General features: G+C 51.6%; 1 protein-coding gene across 18 annotated transcripts in view; it reads left to right on the top strand.

The window, feature by feature from the left end:
* Nucleotides 1-18,121, top strand: part of Prrc2b (proline-rich coiled-coil 2B) — an 85,874-nt gene that overhangs the window by 28,780 nt on the left and 38,973 nt on the right. For 14 of the 18 annotated variants that reach the window (XM_087651321.1, XM_087651328.1, XM_087651326.1 and 11 more), the window contains 8 exon segments: nucleotides 3,184-3,353; nucleotides 3,871-4,048; nucleotides 6,224-6,326; nucleotides 8,137-8,209; nucleotides 12,177-12,320; nucleotides 14,434-14,675; nucleotides 15,052-15,173; nucleotides 15,542-15,681. In XM_087651321.1, coding sequence (XP_087507447.1) covers nucleotides 3,239-3,353; nucleotides 3,871-4,048; nucleotides 6,224-6,326; nucleotides 8,137-8,209; nucleotides 12,177-12,320; nucleotides 14,434-14,675; nucleotides 15,052-15,173; nucleotides 15,542-15,681 — 1,117 coding nt within the window. In that variant the 5' untranslated portion in view covers nucleotides 3,184-3,238. 18 annotated transcript variants of the gene reach the window in all.

Genomic DNA, 18,121 nt, shown 5'->3' on the forward strand with positions numbered 1-18,121 from the left:
ATGTGGTCTGACATCTCAGTATGTGTGTGCAGTGTGCGCGGTTAGCTCTGTGTGACTAGCGGACCCCCATCACTGCAGAAGTTGGTTGTTTATTTGGGCAGGACCTGTGCGTACTCTCCTCCCGCTCTTTTGAAGTACTCCTTTAATTGTCCACCCCGACCTTCCTGTTCCACTCCAGACTATTCAGACTTCAGTCCTCCAGCCTAGCATTCCTCCCTCCCTCCCCCCTCTTGCCCTTTGATCCTCTCTCCCCCCTCCTGCCCTTTTACCCTCCCTACTTCCCAGCCTCTGGTAGGCACTGCTTTCCTTCTGCTTCTTTTTAAAACCTCGATGTGTTTGTTTACACGTGCATTGTGTGTAAAATCACGAGGACAACTTGGGAGCTGGTTCTTTCCACCCCAGGGTTCCAGGGACAGAACTCAGGTTGTCAGGCTTGGCAGCAGGCTCCGTCTCACTTCCACGGTGAGTCACCACGTGGGAAGTGTGTCTTTTGATACCTGGGTCTCCACACTTAACACAGTGATCTCCATTTCTGTTTGTGGTGCTGAGGGTGTTAGCTTCGTAGTTTTCTTCTTCTTTTTTTATGGCTAGGTAATGTTCCGTGTACACTTCCGTTCATCTGCCCACAGACCCTAGTTGACTGTGTACAGATTGGCTGTTGTGACTAGAGCTGTGCAAACATGGCGGTGCCACCGTGTCTTCCCTCGCTGCCCTCAGCGTCGGCATAAGTACTCAGGAGCACTGCTCACATCGACTCCTGTGACTTGAAGACCCTCCACCCCTGCCTTGGTGCCTCCAACTCTTAGCAGCTGTTGCTTCTTCGCACCGTCTTCTGGCGTTTGTGGGGCTTTTCCTCTCTTTTTGGTGATTGGCATTTGTGACCGGGGTGAGATGGTGTCTCCACCATCATGGAGACTTTCAGTCAACATATACTTGAGGTTCTGTGAAGTGCTAGTTATTCTGACGTGGCTCAGATCCAGGCCTGGTCCCGCCGTGGGGAGGAATGTGGAGTGGAGTAGATTGAGCTCATCCACAGAGGTTTAGGACAGGGACATCTGACCTGTGCTCAGCCCCTCATGGTCCTGGGTGCTCATTGCCCCATATGCTCTGATTCTGGGCTGGACATGGAGCCGAGGGCTCTCACTGATCTTGGGCCAGTGAGCACTGGATGGTTTTGGTCAGGTGCTGTAAAAGTTCCCCAGGGCGCCATAGTTCTTTGCATGCTCGGGCTTGGCCGTGAAAGGGTCTGGTACTCCCCGTACTCTTCACTTTCAGATAGCCTGGTGTTCCTGGACCTCTCCCCTCCACCACAGCGCTGGACTAGGATGTGAATGAGGAAGGGAATTACTACACACCCAGGGTGGCTGTGACCATGTGGAGAGGAGGTGCTGCCTTTCCGGGGGGGGGGGGGGGGAGAATGGCCAGAGGGATGTCCCATACATGAGTATCAGCCTTCCATGTGCATTTGTTTAGAGATTTATTCATTTATTATATATAAGTACACTGTCGCTGTCTTCAGACATACCAGAAGAGGGCATCAGATCCCATTACAGATGGTTGTGAGCCACCATGTGGTTGCTGGGAATTGAACTCAGAACCTCTGGAAGAGCAGTCAGTGCTCTTAACCACTGAGCCATCTCTCCAGCTCTCCATGTGTATTTTTAAAGTGTGTGTGTGTGTGTGTGTGTGTGTGTGTGTGTGTGTGTGTGTTTACAGATGCCATGGTGTGTGTCTGTGGAGATTAGAGAACAGCTTCCAGGGGTTACTTCTGTTCTGTCACTGTGGGTTCTGGGCATTGAACTCAGGTTTTTAGGCTTGTTTAGCAAATGTCTTTATTGCACTAAGCTGTATCTGCAGCTCCCACATGCATTCCCCCCACTTTGATTTTACTGTGTAGCCCTGGCTGTCCTGGAACTCACAGAGCTTCACCTGCCTGTCTTTGAGTGCTGGGATTAAAGGTGTGCACCCCCACCTCCTGGCTCACCTGAAGTTCTTCAGGGCATTTCCTGGTACACACTGTGTTCGCACACTCCTGCAGCACCTGGCCAGTCTTCATGGTTTGTGCCCGAGCTGCCACCTGCGCCTCTGATGCGTCAGGAGACAAAGATGTGGCATCAGTGACTCTGTCTCAGCTGTCGTAATCGAGTGTTGCTTCTCGTGCTTCATAGTCTAAGGTCGTGGTGTGCGGATCTGTCCCAGACACCCATCTTATTGGGCTCCACATGCCTCCCAGGAACACTGATGTGTTCTCCTGGCCCAGGTAGCTTCAGGACAGAGTCACAGGATGGCAGATTCGCTGTGACAGCTGTCTCCTCCTTCTCCCTTTTCCTAGACATCCTGCGAGGCCATGAAGGACATGTGACTGTGATACTCGGTGGATACTCTTGCTTTTTATTCCATACTTTGCTTCGGGGTTAGGAAGTCATGGCCCTTGCACAGCCAAGTTCAGCATCTCTACTCAGGGCTGGTGTAGAGCGGGAAGAAGGTGGGGAAGGTTGGTCTCGGTCTTGGTTTCACTGAGCACAGAGCTCACCGATGGTAGACAGGCATTTAGTGTTGGAATGAGTGGATGGATGGATGAACGGGTGAGTTAAAGAGCAGACAAGGAGAGTGCTGGTAGGCATATTGGAAGGTAGAAGCTTCCAGTCTTTTTGAGGTTTTGTCTTCGTGGAGGGGAGGTGCTGGTACAGCTTCTCACAGCCACCCCGCTCTGTTGCATGGCTGCTGTTCTCCAGGTGCTGACTCTCCCTGGCCCATGCTGTCCTTGGTCCCAGGTCACTTGCTGGGGTGCGTTTCCCTTGATCTGTGGCTCCGGCGGGCTGTGCTCCTCCCTCAGGCTAACTTGCTGCCTTTGGTAAGAGCTGGAAGTCAGGAGTGTTGTTTCCTCTTAAAAGAGTTGTCCTGGATTTGGAGAGTGACGGAGTGTGTCAAAATCTATTCACAGTGTGGCACGGCAGCATTCTCCAGCTTGTCTCACCAGCATGGCTTGAGTGTGGGTGTGGTAGCCCAGGCTATCTGCAGAGCCGGCGGCCTGGAGCGAGCACCTGTGGGTAAACGCTGAGGGCTTTTGCCTCGGGAGAGTCCATGGCTGTCCTTTCACCTTCAGGATGTCCTCTCTTCCTGAGGGATTCGATCCTCTGTATTGTCCACTTGGTGACTGACCTCCTCTTTTCCATTTCAAAGGCAAATCGGGAGCGGTGCCGAGAAAAATTTCCTTACTAGATGACATTTCATCGCAATGTCCGATCGTTTGGGGCAAATAACCCAGGGCAAGGATGGGAAAAGCAAGTACTCGACTCTCAGCCTGTTTGACAAGTATAAAGGGAGGTCAGTAGGCGCAGTCAGATCCTCAGGTAAGGCCCGGCGAAGGCCCCTTGTATGCTCACCCGCTTCCTTCCCTTGTAAGATGGCCAGGCCCGGCCAGGCACATGTGTCCCTGAAGACTAGTCAGTGTGGGCAGGCAGCAGGGGTGACATAGCCTCACCCCTCTTACTTTCCTGGGTCTGACTTTTGGACCCTGGTGGAACAAGTTCATGTAGGATTTGTCGCCACCCACAAGGCCTTCCTAGGGGTTCTAGGGGCGCAGCCAGGACCATGTCATGGTGCAGGGGGTGGTCACTGTGGGCTGAGCTTCCTGGGCCTGACTCCTTCCTGGCAAGAGCTCCTCCAGCTCTTTCCTGCCAAGGTAGAGTGCAGATGCCCGCAGTCTTTTGTCTGTAGTCTGGGGGAGGAGCTGGCGGAGGCTGGAGCGACTACCATGCTTGTCTTAGCTTGGCTTTTGTTTTTCTCCTCAGCCCGCGCAGTGGTGTGTGTTTTGGCCTCTCTCCTCCCGTGAGGTGTGTGCTCTCTCCCATGTTCTTTTCCTTGCAGTTATTCCTAGACATGGCTTACAGAGTCTCGGGAAAGTTGCCACAGCCCGGCGTATGCCACCGCCTGCAAACCTGCCAAGCCTGAAGTCTGAAAACAAAGGAAACGACCCCAACATCGTGATAGTTCCCAAGGACGGGACAGGATGGGCCAACAAGCAGGACCAGCAAGACCCAAAGAGGTGAGCTAGCTGCAGGAGGAGGTTACTGGGGAGGACGTTGATGGTGGGGGGCTGGGCTGTCAGGGCGCCCTGCACCCTCTGCTCTGTGGGACGCAGGCGTGGCCGTGTAGAGGGAGCTCTGGGGGTAAGGAGTATGGACAGGTGTCTGTGACTCTGTGCTCTTTGCTGCTTGCCTTTGTTTGGCTGGGCCTTTGAGCTGCTCGGTAAGTAGCATTTCTTTGGATAACCATATCCCCAAGGGAATGTGTGCAGTGACTGAGACCTGTCCCCGGAGAACCACTAGGTTGGGGCAGGGCCCTGTGTGCTCCATGTTAGGAGAATGTAGCTTAGCAGCTACAGCCTTAGGAGACTGAAGTCCCGAGCCATGCGTCTCTAGAGAGACAGCAGGCACTTGGCCTGCACAAGTTCCTCAGATGGTGAGCCTTCTGTGCTCCCTGCGTCTCTGTGTGTGTCAGGGAGGAAGCCGAGTCTGGGGAGGAGCTCCAGAGGCAAAAGCCTCCCGTTGGAGCTTGCTACTGGGTCCTGGGCTATTTAAACAGTTTGCAGCCAGGGAGAGTGGAGCACGCCTTTAACCCTGGCTCTCAGGAGGCAGAGCCGGTCATATCGTTACAAGTTGGAGGCTAGCCTGGTCTGCATAGTGAATTCCAGGCTAGCCCGGGCTACATGGCGAGACACCATCTCAAACAGAAACAACAAAAAATACTGTTTGTGAGGGGTGCTGTAGATTGGGGGCGTAACACAACCGTCAGGGTCACTTGCCGTTTCCAGTCAGGTCATTTGTGATTTGCTGGGACTTCTGAACCTGGGGGGTCCCACCTTCAGGGAGAAATAGTCCCTAGCTCCAGGGGTGGCCACCAGGGCACTGTGGTGCACTCTGACGCCGAGGGTGCGCACGGGTCGGCTGTTACCACCGTCCGTTTGCATGGGGGTCGGCTGTTACCACCGTCCGTTTGCATGGCAGCCATGGTAAGATGTGCTACAGTTCAGTGGGGATGCTGGACTCCACTTCTAGGAGCTGCAGAGGGGAGAGCCGCAGAGGGCCACCCCTCTTGGTCTCCCAGCAGTGGTAGGGGCAGTGCAGACACCTGATGAAGGCCTCTTGCTGAGGAGGGAGTGAGGAGCACTTGAAGAGGCTCCCATTGCCCTGGCCTGGTCTCCTGTGGGGACTTGGGGATACAGAAGTGCCACTACCTGGAAGCCTCATTTTGCCATTTTTGTGATGGGTGAGTGGCTGGAGTTGGTTAGCAGTGTCCGCAGAGTTAGGCTATCAGCCGGGCCCCTGGCAATGGCTGCTTCTCACCGAGTGGGCTGTCAAGTACAAAGCTCTGCTGTGGAAGAGCGGAAGGCTCCACGTAGCCCTTCCTGTTGTCCTCTCAGACAGTGGGCACACGCTGCTGCAGCCTCTGTGGAGGTAGTTGGTGGTAGCTTGGTCTGACAGCTTCATCTCCGTGATGGTGTGACTGGGTTACTTACCCAGAATGCCCAGAGCCCTGTGCCCGTGTGGTCTAACATGTTTGTTGCAGTTCTGTCTGTAATGGGGAAGAAAGAGGAGCAGGAACTAATTAACTTATAGCTCCTCCAACGGCTGTTAGTCACCATTAAAGGAAGTTTATATATATGTGTATATATATATATGTATATATATATGTATATATATATGTATATATATGTATATATATATGTGTATATATATATGTATATATATATGTATATATATATGTATATATATATATATAATGGACTGGAAGAAGAGATTGTGGAATTATATGTATGGGGCTATCTCGTGTTAAAAATATTATATGAACATATGTATATGGAAACGTGGGAATCAGAGTTTATCTATGGGGGATGAGATGGTCATGTCTGTTACTGATTTTTATACATTTATTTTTATTGAGTGCAGGCATATGCTGAGGCAGGATAGGAGTCTGTCAGTTGTCAAAGCATTTGCTCTGAGGAGGTGGAGAGGAGCCCTGGCCCGCACAGCAGTGACTCAGTTTCCCCACTGACAGATCTTCCGTTGCTTCCCTCGAGCTCATTTGTCAACTGTCGGGAGCGAGCAGCCGACTGGCCCGTGTCCTGGGCAGTGTCATCGAGTCAGCCTAGGACATGGGTCACCGTTGAGGCAGGCAGATGCCCCAGGCAGGGTCCGACTCACTGTGCATCCTTCTCTAGTTCCAGTGTGACAGCCTCTCAGCTGCCGGAGTCGCAGCCGCAGCCGGGTTTGCAGAAATCTGTCTCCAACTTGCAGAAACCGACACAGTCTATCAGTCAGGAGGTAGGTGCTGGGTCCCCAGGCAGGCCTGTTGCTGAGGACAGGCGGTGCTGTTTGGAAAAAGACAGGTTCTTAGCCTGGGTGAAGCTTGGGCTGAGCTGGGTGCTTCCCAACGTGCTCTGTGGACACCGCTCCTGGGAGCACTGGTGTGTTCAAAAACACAACCAGCTGGCCATGACACACCAACGTCTTGTTTTCTTTCTTCTTTTCCTGAGACCAGGTCTCACTGTGTAGGCTAAGCTAGTCTTTTTTTCTTTCTTTTTTTTTTTTTTTCGGAGCTGGGGACCGAACCCAGGGCCTTGCGCTTGCTAGGCAAGCGCTCTACCACTGAGCTAAATCCCCAACCCAGGCCAGGCTAGTCTTAAGCTCACAGAGATCCACTGTCTTTGCCAGGATTAAAGGCAAGTGTCAGCATGCCTGACTCTTAGCCGTCGTGACACCTTGATTCTGTCTTGTCCCCTGGGTACAAAGCTGTCGTCTGCTGTGACTGGAAGAGTATGTGTCTGGGAGCCTTTGGCTTCTTTAGGACACCTCCCTCCGTAGAAGACGCTGTGTCCACCCCATTCTGTGCACACTGGCCTCAGTTCCTTGGGCCTGTGACAGCACAGCGTGGCGTTGGCTTCCTGTTAACCAGATTTAAAGCTAAGCAGGATTACAGCCCTGGGGCTTCAGAGTTAGCTATGCAGAACAGAATATGCAAGTACACTTCTGCCCTGACCCTGGGTAGGGTCCTTGGCAACCACTGTAAGGAGTGCATGGGCTTTGTCAGTTTTGGCCAATGGAGGAAGGAGCCTGCCCCACACGGGTCATTTCCTCTAGCAATCAACTCTTAGAAGCGCTGGGATTTTTGCTTACTTGAGGAGAAAGGAAGAGGGACACCCCATGTCTTAATGGACTTTTAGAGGGTCTTGACAGAGATAGAAATCACCAGCAGAATTGTCATTCCCCAATTAGTGTCCTGGTAAGGACTGTGTCACCCTGCGGTTCTAGACACAGGTGACGTGTGTGGAGAGAGAATGGTGGTGGCCCTGGTGCTCCTCTGTTCACACGATGTTTGTTGGGCATGTCTTGTGTGGTCCATCAGGAGACATCTGTAGGCTTGCCACAGGAGCCTGCTAAGAAGCCCTTGTTGTCTGTGCTTAGGGCTGGGCAGATATAGCAGACATTTTCTGCATGAGGACTCTGTCCAGACCTTCCAGGGACATGGTAGGACTGCTTGGTTCGTGGGTTGCTATCCTTGTGAGCGTTCATCAGAGGCTGCCTGTAGGGCCAAGGTGGAGACAGGCAAGTGTGGATGAGCTGAAGAGGACGGCCTCTCGGGAGTCAGACTGTGGCGACCAGCACTTGTGTGAGGATGGTTGTGCACGTTAATTTCCCTGGGTGTGCTCCACACTCATCAGTGATCCAGATGTGAGGCTGGAATCAGGGTTGGAACTTTGTCTCAGGAGCAAGGCAGCTGTGTAGGCACAGGACAGCCTGGCAGTGTTTGCAGAGTTCTGCGTGCCCGTGGGTGTGGGCGTGGGTGTGAGCCCTCAGGCATTTGCTCATCTGCCGTGCTACTAGCTCCTGACTCTGGCTGGGCCTGCTACCCTGAGAGCCCTGAAAGTGGCCATCTATCCTCTGCATGAGGCTTAAGTCTAAAATGCAACTCTCACCCCCCCTCCCCACTTCTGTTTGTGGTGCTGGGGGCAGACCCCAGTCCCGAGCATGCCAGGCCAGGGCTGTGCTTCTGGGCCCTGCCTCGGCGGGGCGCACATTCCCAGGCACAGCAGGTTGGCTGAGCTGTCTCTTCTTGTTTCCTTCCTTTTCTTAGAACACAAGTTCAGTGCCAGGTGGACCAAAGTCATGGGCACAGCTGAGTGGAAAGCCAGTCGGACACGAAGGTGGTAAGTGGGCGCTGACGGTTTGGATGGGGTGGGTGTGCAGGAGGGATGGCTCCTTTCCCTGACTAGTCAGTCCAGTTAGACGCGGGACCCTAGAAGCTGTGGAATCTTCCACAAAGGGCCAGTGTTGGTGTTGTGGTGTCCTTTGCGAGTGAAGTTGGCTGCCAATTCAGTGGTCGTTGGCCTCGTTTGAGTTTAGTATTGGTTACTGGAAGTGTTCTTAAGCGGGGCAGAGGAACCCCAACACGGGCCCTGATGGCTCTTCAATGACTGCCAGTGCCATGTTACCACACAGCTGCCTCTCCCTCACTGGCCTGGCACTGACCCCAGCTCTAGGCATGAGTCCCAAGGAAGGCAGGATGGGGAAGGAGCAGCCATTACAGACATTGGCCCAAAGCCTTTGGAGGGTTGGGTGGGATTGGTTATTGTTAGTATCCTGACTGGCAGGGAGCTCTGAAAAGGTCAGTCCACTGTGGAGACAGAGGTGGAGGGCTAGCGTGCTGCAGGACGAAGTGTTCAGAGTATTTCCAGTGGCTCAGGTAAGTGTGACTAGGTGAAATGCTTTAAATGAGTGCTGGGCACACAGCACAGTCCCTGTGGCCCTGGAGGTGGGGCCGATGTCAGCAGGTAGGTTGTCTGTCTGTTTGTATGTTTTAAGATGTATTTTTATGTGTATAGATGTTTTGTTTGCATGTATATCTGACTGCATACCAGGAGAGGTCATCTGGTTCTATGACATTACAATTACAGATGTTTGTGAGCCGACATACAGTGCTGGGAATTGAACTCAGGACCTCTGTAGGAGCAGACTGTTCTTACCACCGAGCTAGCTCTTTAGCTCCCAGCCGGTGGTTTTGAGAGCACCATAAATGTAGAAGCATACATGAAGTCTTCTGGGGCTTCTATGTTAGCTGGTTATGTCCGTTCTGATGCCCAGTGAAGACCCAGCTCTGTAACCCTACCTGTGAGGGACGGAGAGTGGTGAGGAGCCTGGTATAGCCCTTAGGTGGAATCTGACGTTGCTCTTTCTGTGGGGAAACAGCCCTGGCAGCCTGTCTCAGTCTTGTCCTCTGCCCTGGAGGTGCCTTCCCACTCCCATGTGTTCCTGCAAGCCGGGGCTTTGTCGCACTTGACTTCTGGTGGATAGGGACGGGCAACACAGAGGACATGACTCTCTCCAGATCCACTGTGATGGAGAGGAAAGTCCATGCTGTGTTAGAAGTGAGTGTCCCAGCGTCTCCTGGGGCACGGTGGGCACAGTGGGCATGGCTTCACTCAGGATAGGTGGTTCAGCCACACACCACGTGAGCACTTTGCTGGTGGAGGTGAGGTGACAGATGGGCAGCAGGGAGGGCAGGTGACTGAGGTCTTCAGAAAGGCGGCTGGCAGGGCAGTGACTGCACGATTAGCTGAGGCCTGGCAGTCTGTGTTCTCTATGGAGGTTAAGTGTGTGTGTGTGTGTGTGTGTATATGCATGTCCGCACATGTGGTCATTCCATGCTGCATGGAGGTATGTAGTGTGTGTGCACATGTGTTCGTGTGAAGGTCAGAGGATGGTTTTGCGTGTTGCGCCTCATGAGTGACACACTTCATTTTTTGAGTCCGGTTCTCTGCCTTGAAGCTCACAGTTTTAAATTACTTTCTATTGCTATGGCAAAACACCATGACTGGAAGCAACGTCGAGAGGAAAGGGTTTATTTTTGCTCACAGCCCATTAGTCTGTATAGGAACTCTGGGCTGACCTCTCTGGAGGCAGGAGGTAGACATCATAGAGGAATGCTGCTTACTGGCTCACTCCCCTGGCAATTCAGTTTGCTTTTTTTTTTTTTTGGTTCTTTTTTTCCAGAGCTGGGGACCGAACCCAGGGCCTTGCGCTTTCTAGGCAAATGCTCTACCACTGAGCTAAATCCCCAACCCCTCAGTTTGCTTTTTAATATGTGATCTGCCCAGGGGTAGTGCTGCCTCCAGTTGGCTGGGTCCCATACAACAGCCAGTAATCAAGAAAGTGCCTCACAGACGACTAAACTACAATCTTAGGGAGGCATGTGTGTGCGCGCACGCGCGTGTGCCACAGTGCACATATTTGGAGGTCAAAAGACAGCTTCCAGAAGTCAGTTTTCACCTTCCCCCTTGTTAAAGTGGAGTCTCCTTTCTTGCCATTGCATCCCATGCTGGCCCAGGAGTTTCTGGAACATTCTGTCTGCCTCCTAGGGAGCGCTAGGATTATAGATCCCTGTCGTTTCACCCAGCTTTTCACATAGATGATCTTTAACTCGGTTCATCAGGAACGCATTGCATGTGTTAGGGCAGGGATCAAAGGCATGTGCCCCTCCCCCTTGTCTGATTACCTTTGCTGTCCCATGGTAGAGTGCCAGGCGTGTAAAAGTGCTAAAATCTTAGGGTCACTAGTGTGGTGGTTGGGGTTGATTTACCTGTCATAGTTTTGTTTTTTGTTGCTGTGATAAAAAGATGGAAAAGAGTTTATTTAATTTACAGTTCCATTATGGTTGGTCATCACTGGAGAGTGAAGATGTCGGTCACTAAAGCAGCCAGCCACACCACAAAAGGGGAGAATGATGAATGAGTGAATGAATGAATGAAATGAATGAGTGCATGAGTGTTCAGCTTGGTTTCTACTTTTTTTTTTTTTTTTTGGTTCTTTTTTTTTTTTTTCGGAGCTGGGGACCGAACCCAGGGCCTTGCGCTTGCTAGGCAAGCGCTCTACCACTGAGCTAAATCCCCAACCCTGGTTTCCACTCTTAAACAATCCATGACAACCCATGCCTAGAGAATGGTGCTACCCACAGTGGAGGGGTGGGGAGTTCCCACCCAATTAACATTTTCAAAATTATCCCCCACAGACATCCCCATTAGCCAACATGATCCAAACAGTCCTTCCTTTAGACTCCCTTCCTGGGTGGCTCTAGAGCAGTGGCTCTCTCCTAATGCAATTCCTCTTGTGGTGATCCCCCAACCATAAAACTATTTCCATTGCTACTTTATAACTGTGACTTTGCTACTCTTAAGAATTGTGATGGAAATATCTGATGTGACCCCTGTGAAAGGGTTGTTCAGTCCTCAGAGGTTGACAGCCACTGTTGTAGAGTGTCAGGTTGACAGCTAACACTGACCACCTTCCTACCTTTTCTCAGTTTTGCCGGTAGAGGGTGTGTTTGGTTGATGCTGTCACTTGGCAGGCTGTTGCCACCCAGCGTTGTCACCGAGTGTGGGAGCAAGCAGGCCACTGCTGCAGTGACCTGACCATTTCCCTGTGCTCACTGGTTTCAGTCAGCAGGTGCCTGTGTATTGTCCTGAAAACCTAGGGGTGGTGCGGCTTGACCGTACCAGCAGCAGATTGGCACAGCGGGACAGTGGTGTGGCCCCTCTCAGTTCAGTCATATGATACTCAGCATGGGCTCTATGACTGAGAGAGGACCAGTTCCCACCGTGGACCTTAAAGGGCCATTCTCTTCTGTTCATCCAGGAAGTGATGGGATCAGTGTGTCAGGAGTGGAGTTAAACTAGGGCTGCTCCTTCCTTCCAAGGGGGTTGTAGTTGAGCAGTGAATGACAGCCAAAGGGAGAAATGGCCTTGGGGGTTACACCAGGACCACGCTTGGCTTTGCAGGGCTGGAGAAGGTTGAGAGGTGAGCCTCAGAGCTCACAGGCCACAGCCTTGCAGGGTCATTTGCTGCCCCTTAGGAAGCAGTCTTACCACCCTGAGCAGGCACAAGTACCAGGTGACTCCGAGGGGTGGAAAGGTACACGTGTGGGAGCAGAGGTGACATCCTGTTCCCTCATCCTGTGTGGGCACCTGCCAGCTCCTGGGGACAGCCCAGGGAGTCATTATCTCTGCCCAGCAGTGCAGATGCCCCTCTCCTGTAGCCCGGCCGGGCCGCATGGGGCTAAGGAAGCAGCGGGGACGGTTGGCTGTCTCATTTGCTCCCTGTGTCCTCTCTGCCTCTCTGCAGGTTTAAGGGGCTCAAGCCGACTGTTATCCTTCTCTCCCGAGGAATTTCCGACGCTGAAAGCAGCTGGCGGGCAGGACAAGGCTGGCAAAGAAAAGGGCGCCTTAGATCTGTCGTATGGGCCAGGACCAAGCCTCCGCCCTCAGAGTAAGTGGAGGACAGCCCTGTCCTCAGGTCCTCGGTGGGCACCAGACCCCTTTCTTTTACCCTTCCATGTGTCCCCCAGCTGCTTGGGCCTAGGTATCAGAGCATGGAAGCAGGTAGCTGCTTGACACGATTGTCCTGGCTGCCTCTGGCCTGTTTCTCACCTGGCTCTCGTCCCTCTCGCTGAGCCAGGTCTGGCCACTTGTCCATTTATCAGCCATTACTACTTCCACCAAGCTGGGTTTTGCTTCATGGATACATCCAGGTTGTGGCTAACTTGATCAAGTCCCTGGTTCCGTAGCCCGTTCCCATGCCCCTCCACATGCTGCCTGTCACTCCAGGACCAGTCACAGTCCGGCTTCCACCTTCCCCAGCCACATCAGAACTGGCCAGGTGACTCTGCAGCAGCTGGCACTGTTGCGCCCTCTGGTGCCAGGGATTAGGGCAGGCTTTGTAGGTGCTTTGCCAGCAGGCCTTCCGTGTGGATTCTTCTGTCTGGCCTGAGCAAAGAAGCTGAACTAGCTCCTTTCAGCTCTTGAAATTCAAGGATCTTTTGTCCGCCTGTATTGTTTGGTCCTGAGGCCTCTCCTGTTTTTTTTTTTTTTTTTTTTTTTTTGGTTCTTTTTTTCGGAGCTGGGGACCGAACCCAGGGCCTTGCGCTTCCTAGGTAAGCGCTCTGCCACTGAGCTAAATCCCCAGCCCCTGAGGCCTCTCCTGTTGAAGGTACCACTGACGGCAAGTCAGAGACACTGTCCTGAAGCCAGGTGACCACCGTGCCACTCGGGCAAAACAGCAACTTTGCTGAACGTGCACAATGCTGACTGGGTGGGTGGTCAGTGTTAGCGGAGCCCTGCTGTGACTGAGATGGGTCACCCTGTGGGGCTAAAGTGTAGAGACAGAACCAGCTTCTAGGCAGTTCCCTCCCTTGAGAAGGTGAGAAGCAGATGGCCTACGGGTGATCCTGGCTTTCCAGGACTGTGGCAGAGGAGGAGCCTGGTCTCATGTTGGTTTCTTTTTCTCTTGGTGGTGGAGAGCGCTGGTCCTTCCCTGTTTCAGCCCCTAACCAGAAGTGGATGGAGGGGAGTCCGGATTCCTTCCTGTTGTATGCAATGGGCACATGAGTTACCTGCAGTAACTGAGTTCAGAGAAACAATGACAACCACCACACGCTGTGGAAGCGGGCGTGTTCACACCACGGATGTTTGTTTTCTTTTATAAATTATCTTAAGTGTGTATAAGAAAAGTCAATCTGGCCGAGCATGGCGGCCGGTGCCTTTAGTCTCAGCACTTCGGAGGCAGAGGCAGATGGGTCTCTGAGTCTGAACCAGTGTGCTCTACAGCGAGAGCTCTAAGACAGCCAGAGATATAAAGGGAGACCCTCTCCAAAAAGAAAAGCCAGACTGTGTGGGTCTGTGAGTGGGCTCCGGAAGCCCAATCTCACAGGGACAGATAGCTGTCAGATTTTTAAGTTTTTCAGACGTTTATTTAGTGTGTGTTTGTCGGGCAGGGGAACACACACACCATAGCATGCTTGTGGAGATCAGAGGACAGCTTGTGGGAGTTCCTCCCCTTAGCCACAGCAACCCTGGGGATCTAACTCAGGTCATCAGCTTGGCGGCAGCCCACACAGACACCACAGTCACAGGCTCCATCCTCAGATTTTTACCTGTGGACTGAATGCGTGCTCTGGGTATGCCGCATGTGATCACAGGGTGCCAGCGTTCCAAACAGAGGCCCCCAGGGCAGTGGTTTAAATGTGAGCCCGTGTCAAGAGTCACGCTAGCCTTGGTGGGTGGGGCAGTGTTGGCTGAAGGAGGGAGTCAGGCTGTCCTGATGATCCCACGTTCTGCCCTCTGGGTGGTCTCAGCCATAGGGATCCAGTTCTGTTTCCTCTTGTGTCTCTCCGAAGCAGGTCTTACTTGTTCCTCAGGCATATCCAGTACCCTATAAGAAATTATAGCTTCCTGCTCCCCACTTGCCTTGACAACACTTGGGTTTCTTTTTCTGTTTTCACTGTGATTTGGGGATGTTATTTTAAGAAGGGGTAGTGTCCATTGCCCCTCGGAACCTTACAAATCTTCCTCCCCTTTCCTTTTTGTCCTTTTCCACTTTACAGATGTGTCAAGCTGGAGGGAGGGCGGTGGGCGAAACATCATCTCTGCCGTGTCTCTGAGTGCCTCCCCAACAGAGCTGGGCAGCAGAAACTCCAGTGGGGGAGATGGAGCCTCCTCCTCGGCATGCACCAGCGATTCTAAGGACGCCTCTCTCCGCCCGGCTCAGCCCAGCCGCAAAGGGGCGTCACAGTTCATGGGACATGTTTACCAGCCGCCCACATACCATGACATGCTTCCAGCTTTTGTAAGTCTTCAGAGCATCCTGTCCCATAACTGGATGCTCCTGTTCACCACTCAGCCTGAGCTCTCTCAGGATAGCAGCCAGAGACCGCTGTGGCCTGCAGCAGAGTCCTCTCCCTCTGGCCTTTCCCGATCCACTGCCTCTGACTTCTGCCCCTGTTGTTTGAATGCTACTGTAGCTTTGACTCTTTAGAAAAAGGGAAGGCAGTATTCTCAGCTTCATTGAACCCAAGGCAGATGGAGCACTGTGATTCGTTAGAAAACCCTCCACTCTTTCCTGTTCCCCTCACCCCTCTTTTCCACTTTCCAAAATGAATTCTCATTTACCATGTAATTGGGACCATTGTTACAAAATCTTACTGATTGATCCTATATTTCAGATGTGTTCACCACAGTCATCCGAGAACCAGAATACGGTGGAACGAAGCTCATTCCCCCTTCCTCAGCTCCGCCTGGAACCCCGTGTTCCTTTCAGACAGTTCCAGATGAATGACCAAGATGGGTAAGGCTGTGACCTGGTGGTCATATGTGTGTCAGCGTGAGACGGCTCATGCATGAGTGCTTTGTGCTCTGGAGACCGTGGGGTGGGTGGCAGGGCTGGGCCTGGCTAGGAGCTTGGTTTGCAGGGCTAACTCCCTGCTGTGCAGGAGGTTGGCAGGACTGGTGGGGCTGGCAGTGAGCAGGGCGCTGTGGATGGAACTGAACCCTAGCTGGAAGGTTTGTCACTGTTCATTGCATGTTTCTTCTAAGAGGAAGTAACTCGGTTATTCACACAGGCACTAGACTGTGCAAGGTGGGGCTCCTTTTTGGAAAGCAACTGTTCCTGCCTGTAGGTTGGCATGAGCCCACCATTTTTGTCTGTCTCACCAGGAAAGAAAGACCAGGCGTGGCAAGGCCTGTGCGCCCACTCAGGCAGCTGGTGGAGCGGGCACCACGGCCCACCATCATCAACGCAGAAAATCTGAAGGGCCTGGATGATCTGGACACCGACGCAGATGATGGCTGGGCAGGTGAGTGGTGGGAGGGACAGCAGCCCTTGTATGCAGCCGGCCCAGAGGGCACTGCTTGAATGACTGGCTCTTCTTTCGGTGGATGTTCGTAATTGTAAAGCTGTGGGAGATCGTGATACTCTGTTTTAAAAGAATGTTCTGGAATTACAGGCATTTACCAATATGCCTGTCTAGAAATCCTCTGGTGCTGATGATGTGCTAGGCTGTTTGCCTACTCAGCCCCAAGGAGCTCCCCTTCCCTGAAGATTCTTTTTTCTTGTGTTACATGTGTGTATACATATGGGCTCGAGTTGCCTGTGTCCTGGCACACGTATGATCAGAGGATGTCTTAGGGGAGTTGATTCTCTTTCCCATGTGTGTCCTGGGGGTCCAGCTCAGCCTTGGGAACAGGCACTTTACCTTCTGAGTTACCTTGCTGGACCACACCCTGCTGATTTAGGGGTAAGGTTTTGATATGTAACCCAGACTGACCTTGACATGGCCTTGCTTTAGCCTTCTAAGCACTAGGATTGCAGGAAAGAGGTACCCACCCATATGGGGTGTGTGTGTGTGTGTGTGTGTGTGTGTGTGTGTGTGTGTGTGTATGTATGTGTGTGTGTTAAGGATTTTTGAGACAGGGCTTCTCTGTGTAGCCCTGGCTGTCCTGGAACTCACTTTGTAGTCCAGACTGGCCTTGAATTCACAGAGCTCTACCTGCTTCTGCTTCACAAGTGCTGTGATCAAAGGCATGTGCCAGCATTCCTGTATGTTTCTGTAGTTTCTGGTGCTCCTGTGACATACCGGTGTACTGTGCTTTGTTTAGAAGTCTCATTAACAGGATCTTAGGGCACTAGAGAGAAGGCGCAGGGCTGCTCTATGGGAGCTCAGAACCATCTGTAATTCAAAGGAGCCAACACATCTCTGGCCTCTACAGATGGGCAGAATACACAAATAAAAAGCAAAAACAAAAATCAATTAAGAAACAAAAAATCTAGCCCAGTGTGGTGGCCCACACCTTTAATCCCAACACCAGTAGGCAAAGTTAGGCAGATCTCAGAGTTTGAGGCTACCCTGGGCTATATGTGAGATCGTACCTCAGTAAAACAAAACAAACAAATAAACAAAACCAGAAACAAAAATAGGGGTCAGGCTATTAATAGACCCCCGGCTAGAGAGATAACACATTGGTTTAGAGCACCCACTGATTTTGCAGAGGACCTGGTTTTAATTCCCAGCCCCCACAGCAGGTAGTTCATAATTACCAGAGACTCCCGTGCCTAGTGGTCTGAAGCTCACTACCCCCTTGGACTGCTGCATGCGTGTGCTACTGATAAACTCATACAGGTACACACGCACATACATGATGAATAATTAAAAAGAAAGAGATGTGCATTAGTTAGTAGGCTGGATTGGCGGCTCAGTGGTTAGCATGTCCTGGTGCAGAAGACCCACCTGAGCCTCGACCTCCAGGTGATCTGATGCCCCCTCTGGCTCACATGGGCACACACATGACGTTCACACACGAAGATACCTGCCTACACATGAGTAAAAATAAAATACAATTTTCTAAATCACCGTTTGCATCCGATCCAGGTGATCTTTGCCTCCCTTGGCAGGAGTGATGTCCCCTGGTGTCCGTCGGTCCTGCTGCCCACACATTGCAAACATCAATTGACCATATAAATTCTTGCCTATTTCTGGAGGTTGTGATTTCCACGAAGCTGTTTGTTCCGCTGGCAAATTAAAGTCTATTCTAAATTCGGAGAGCATGAACTTTCCACCTTGGGTCTTTGCATGTTTGACTCCTAAAGTTCTTTGTGGACTTGTGCAAATTTGTACTCGGCCCTGGCAGAATTTACAGTCTGCTTCTATGTCAGCTGCTCCGTTTTGACTCTTGAATTCCAGGACCCTGGTGAATCTCTTGCTAGGTCTTTTTCCTTCTCTCTCATCAGTGTTCTGAGTTGTCAATGGAGAGTATCTTTTTTAAAAGGTTTATTTAATTTTATGTGTATGTCTCTGTGTGGCTATATTCACATGAGTGCAGATGTCTTCTAAGGCCAGGAGGGAGCACCAGATCACTTGACGATGTAGTTACTCATAGTTCCTGGACTCCAAACTCGAGTTCTCTGCAAGAGTTATACATATTCTTTTTTAAAATTAATTTATTTGATTATATATATATATGTATGTATGTATGTGTGTGTGTATGTATGTGTGTGTGTGTGTGTATATATATATATATATATATATATATTCACATACACATACACTGTAGCTGTCTTCATGCACACCAGAAGAAGGCATCAGTCCCATACAGATGGATGAGCCACCATGTGGTTCTGGGATTTGAACTTAGGAAAATCAGTCAGTGCTCCTAACTGCTGAGCTGTGTCTCTGCTCCAGAGGAGAGGATCTTGATGTTTTCTGGTAATTTTACTCGTGAGTAGAGGGCCTGTTTAGC

The sequence above is a fragment of the Rattus norvegicus genome, chromosome 3, assembly GCF_021556685.1.
Source record: "Rattus norvegicus strain SHRSP/BbbUtx chromosome 3, alternate assembly SHRSP_T2T, whole genome shotgun sequence".
Lineage (NCBI taxonomy): Eukaryota > Metazoa > Chordata > Mammalia > Rodentia > Muridae > Rattus > Rattus norvegicus.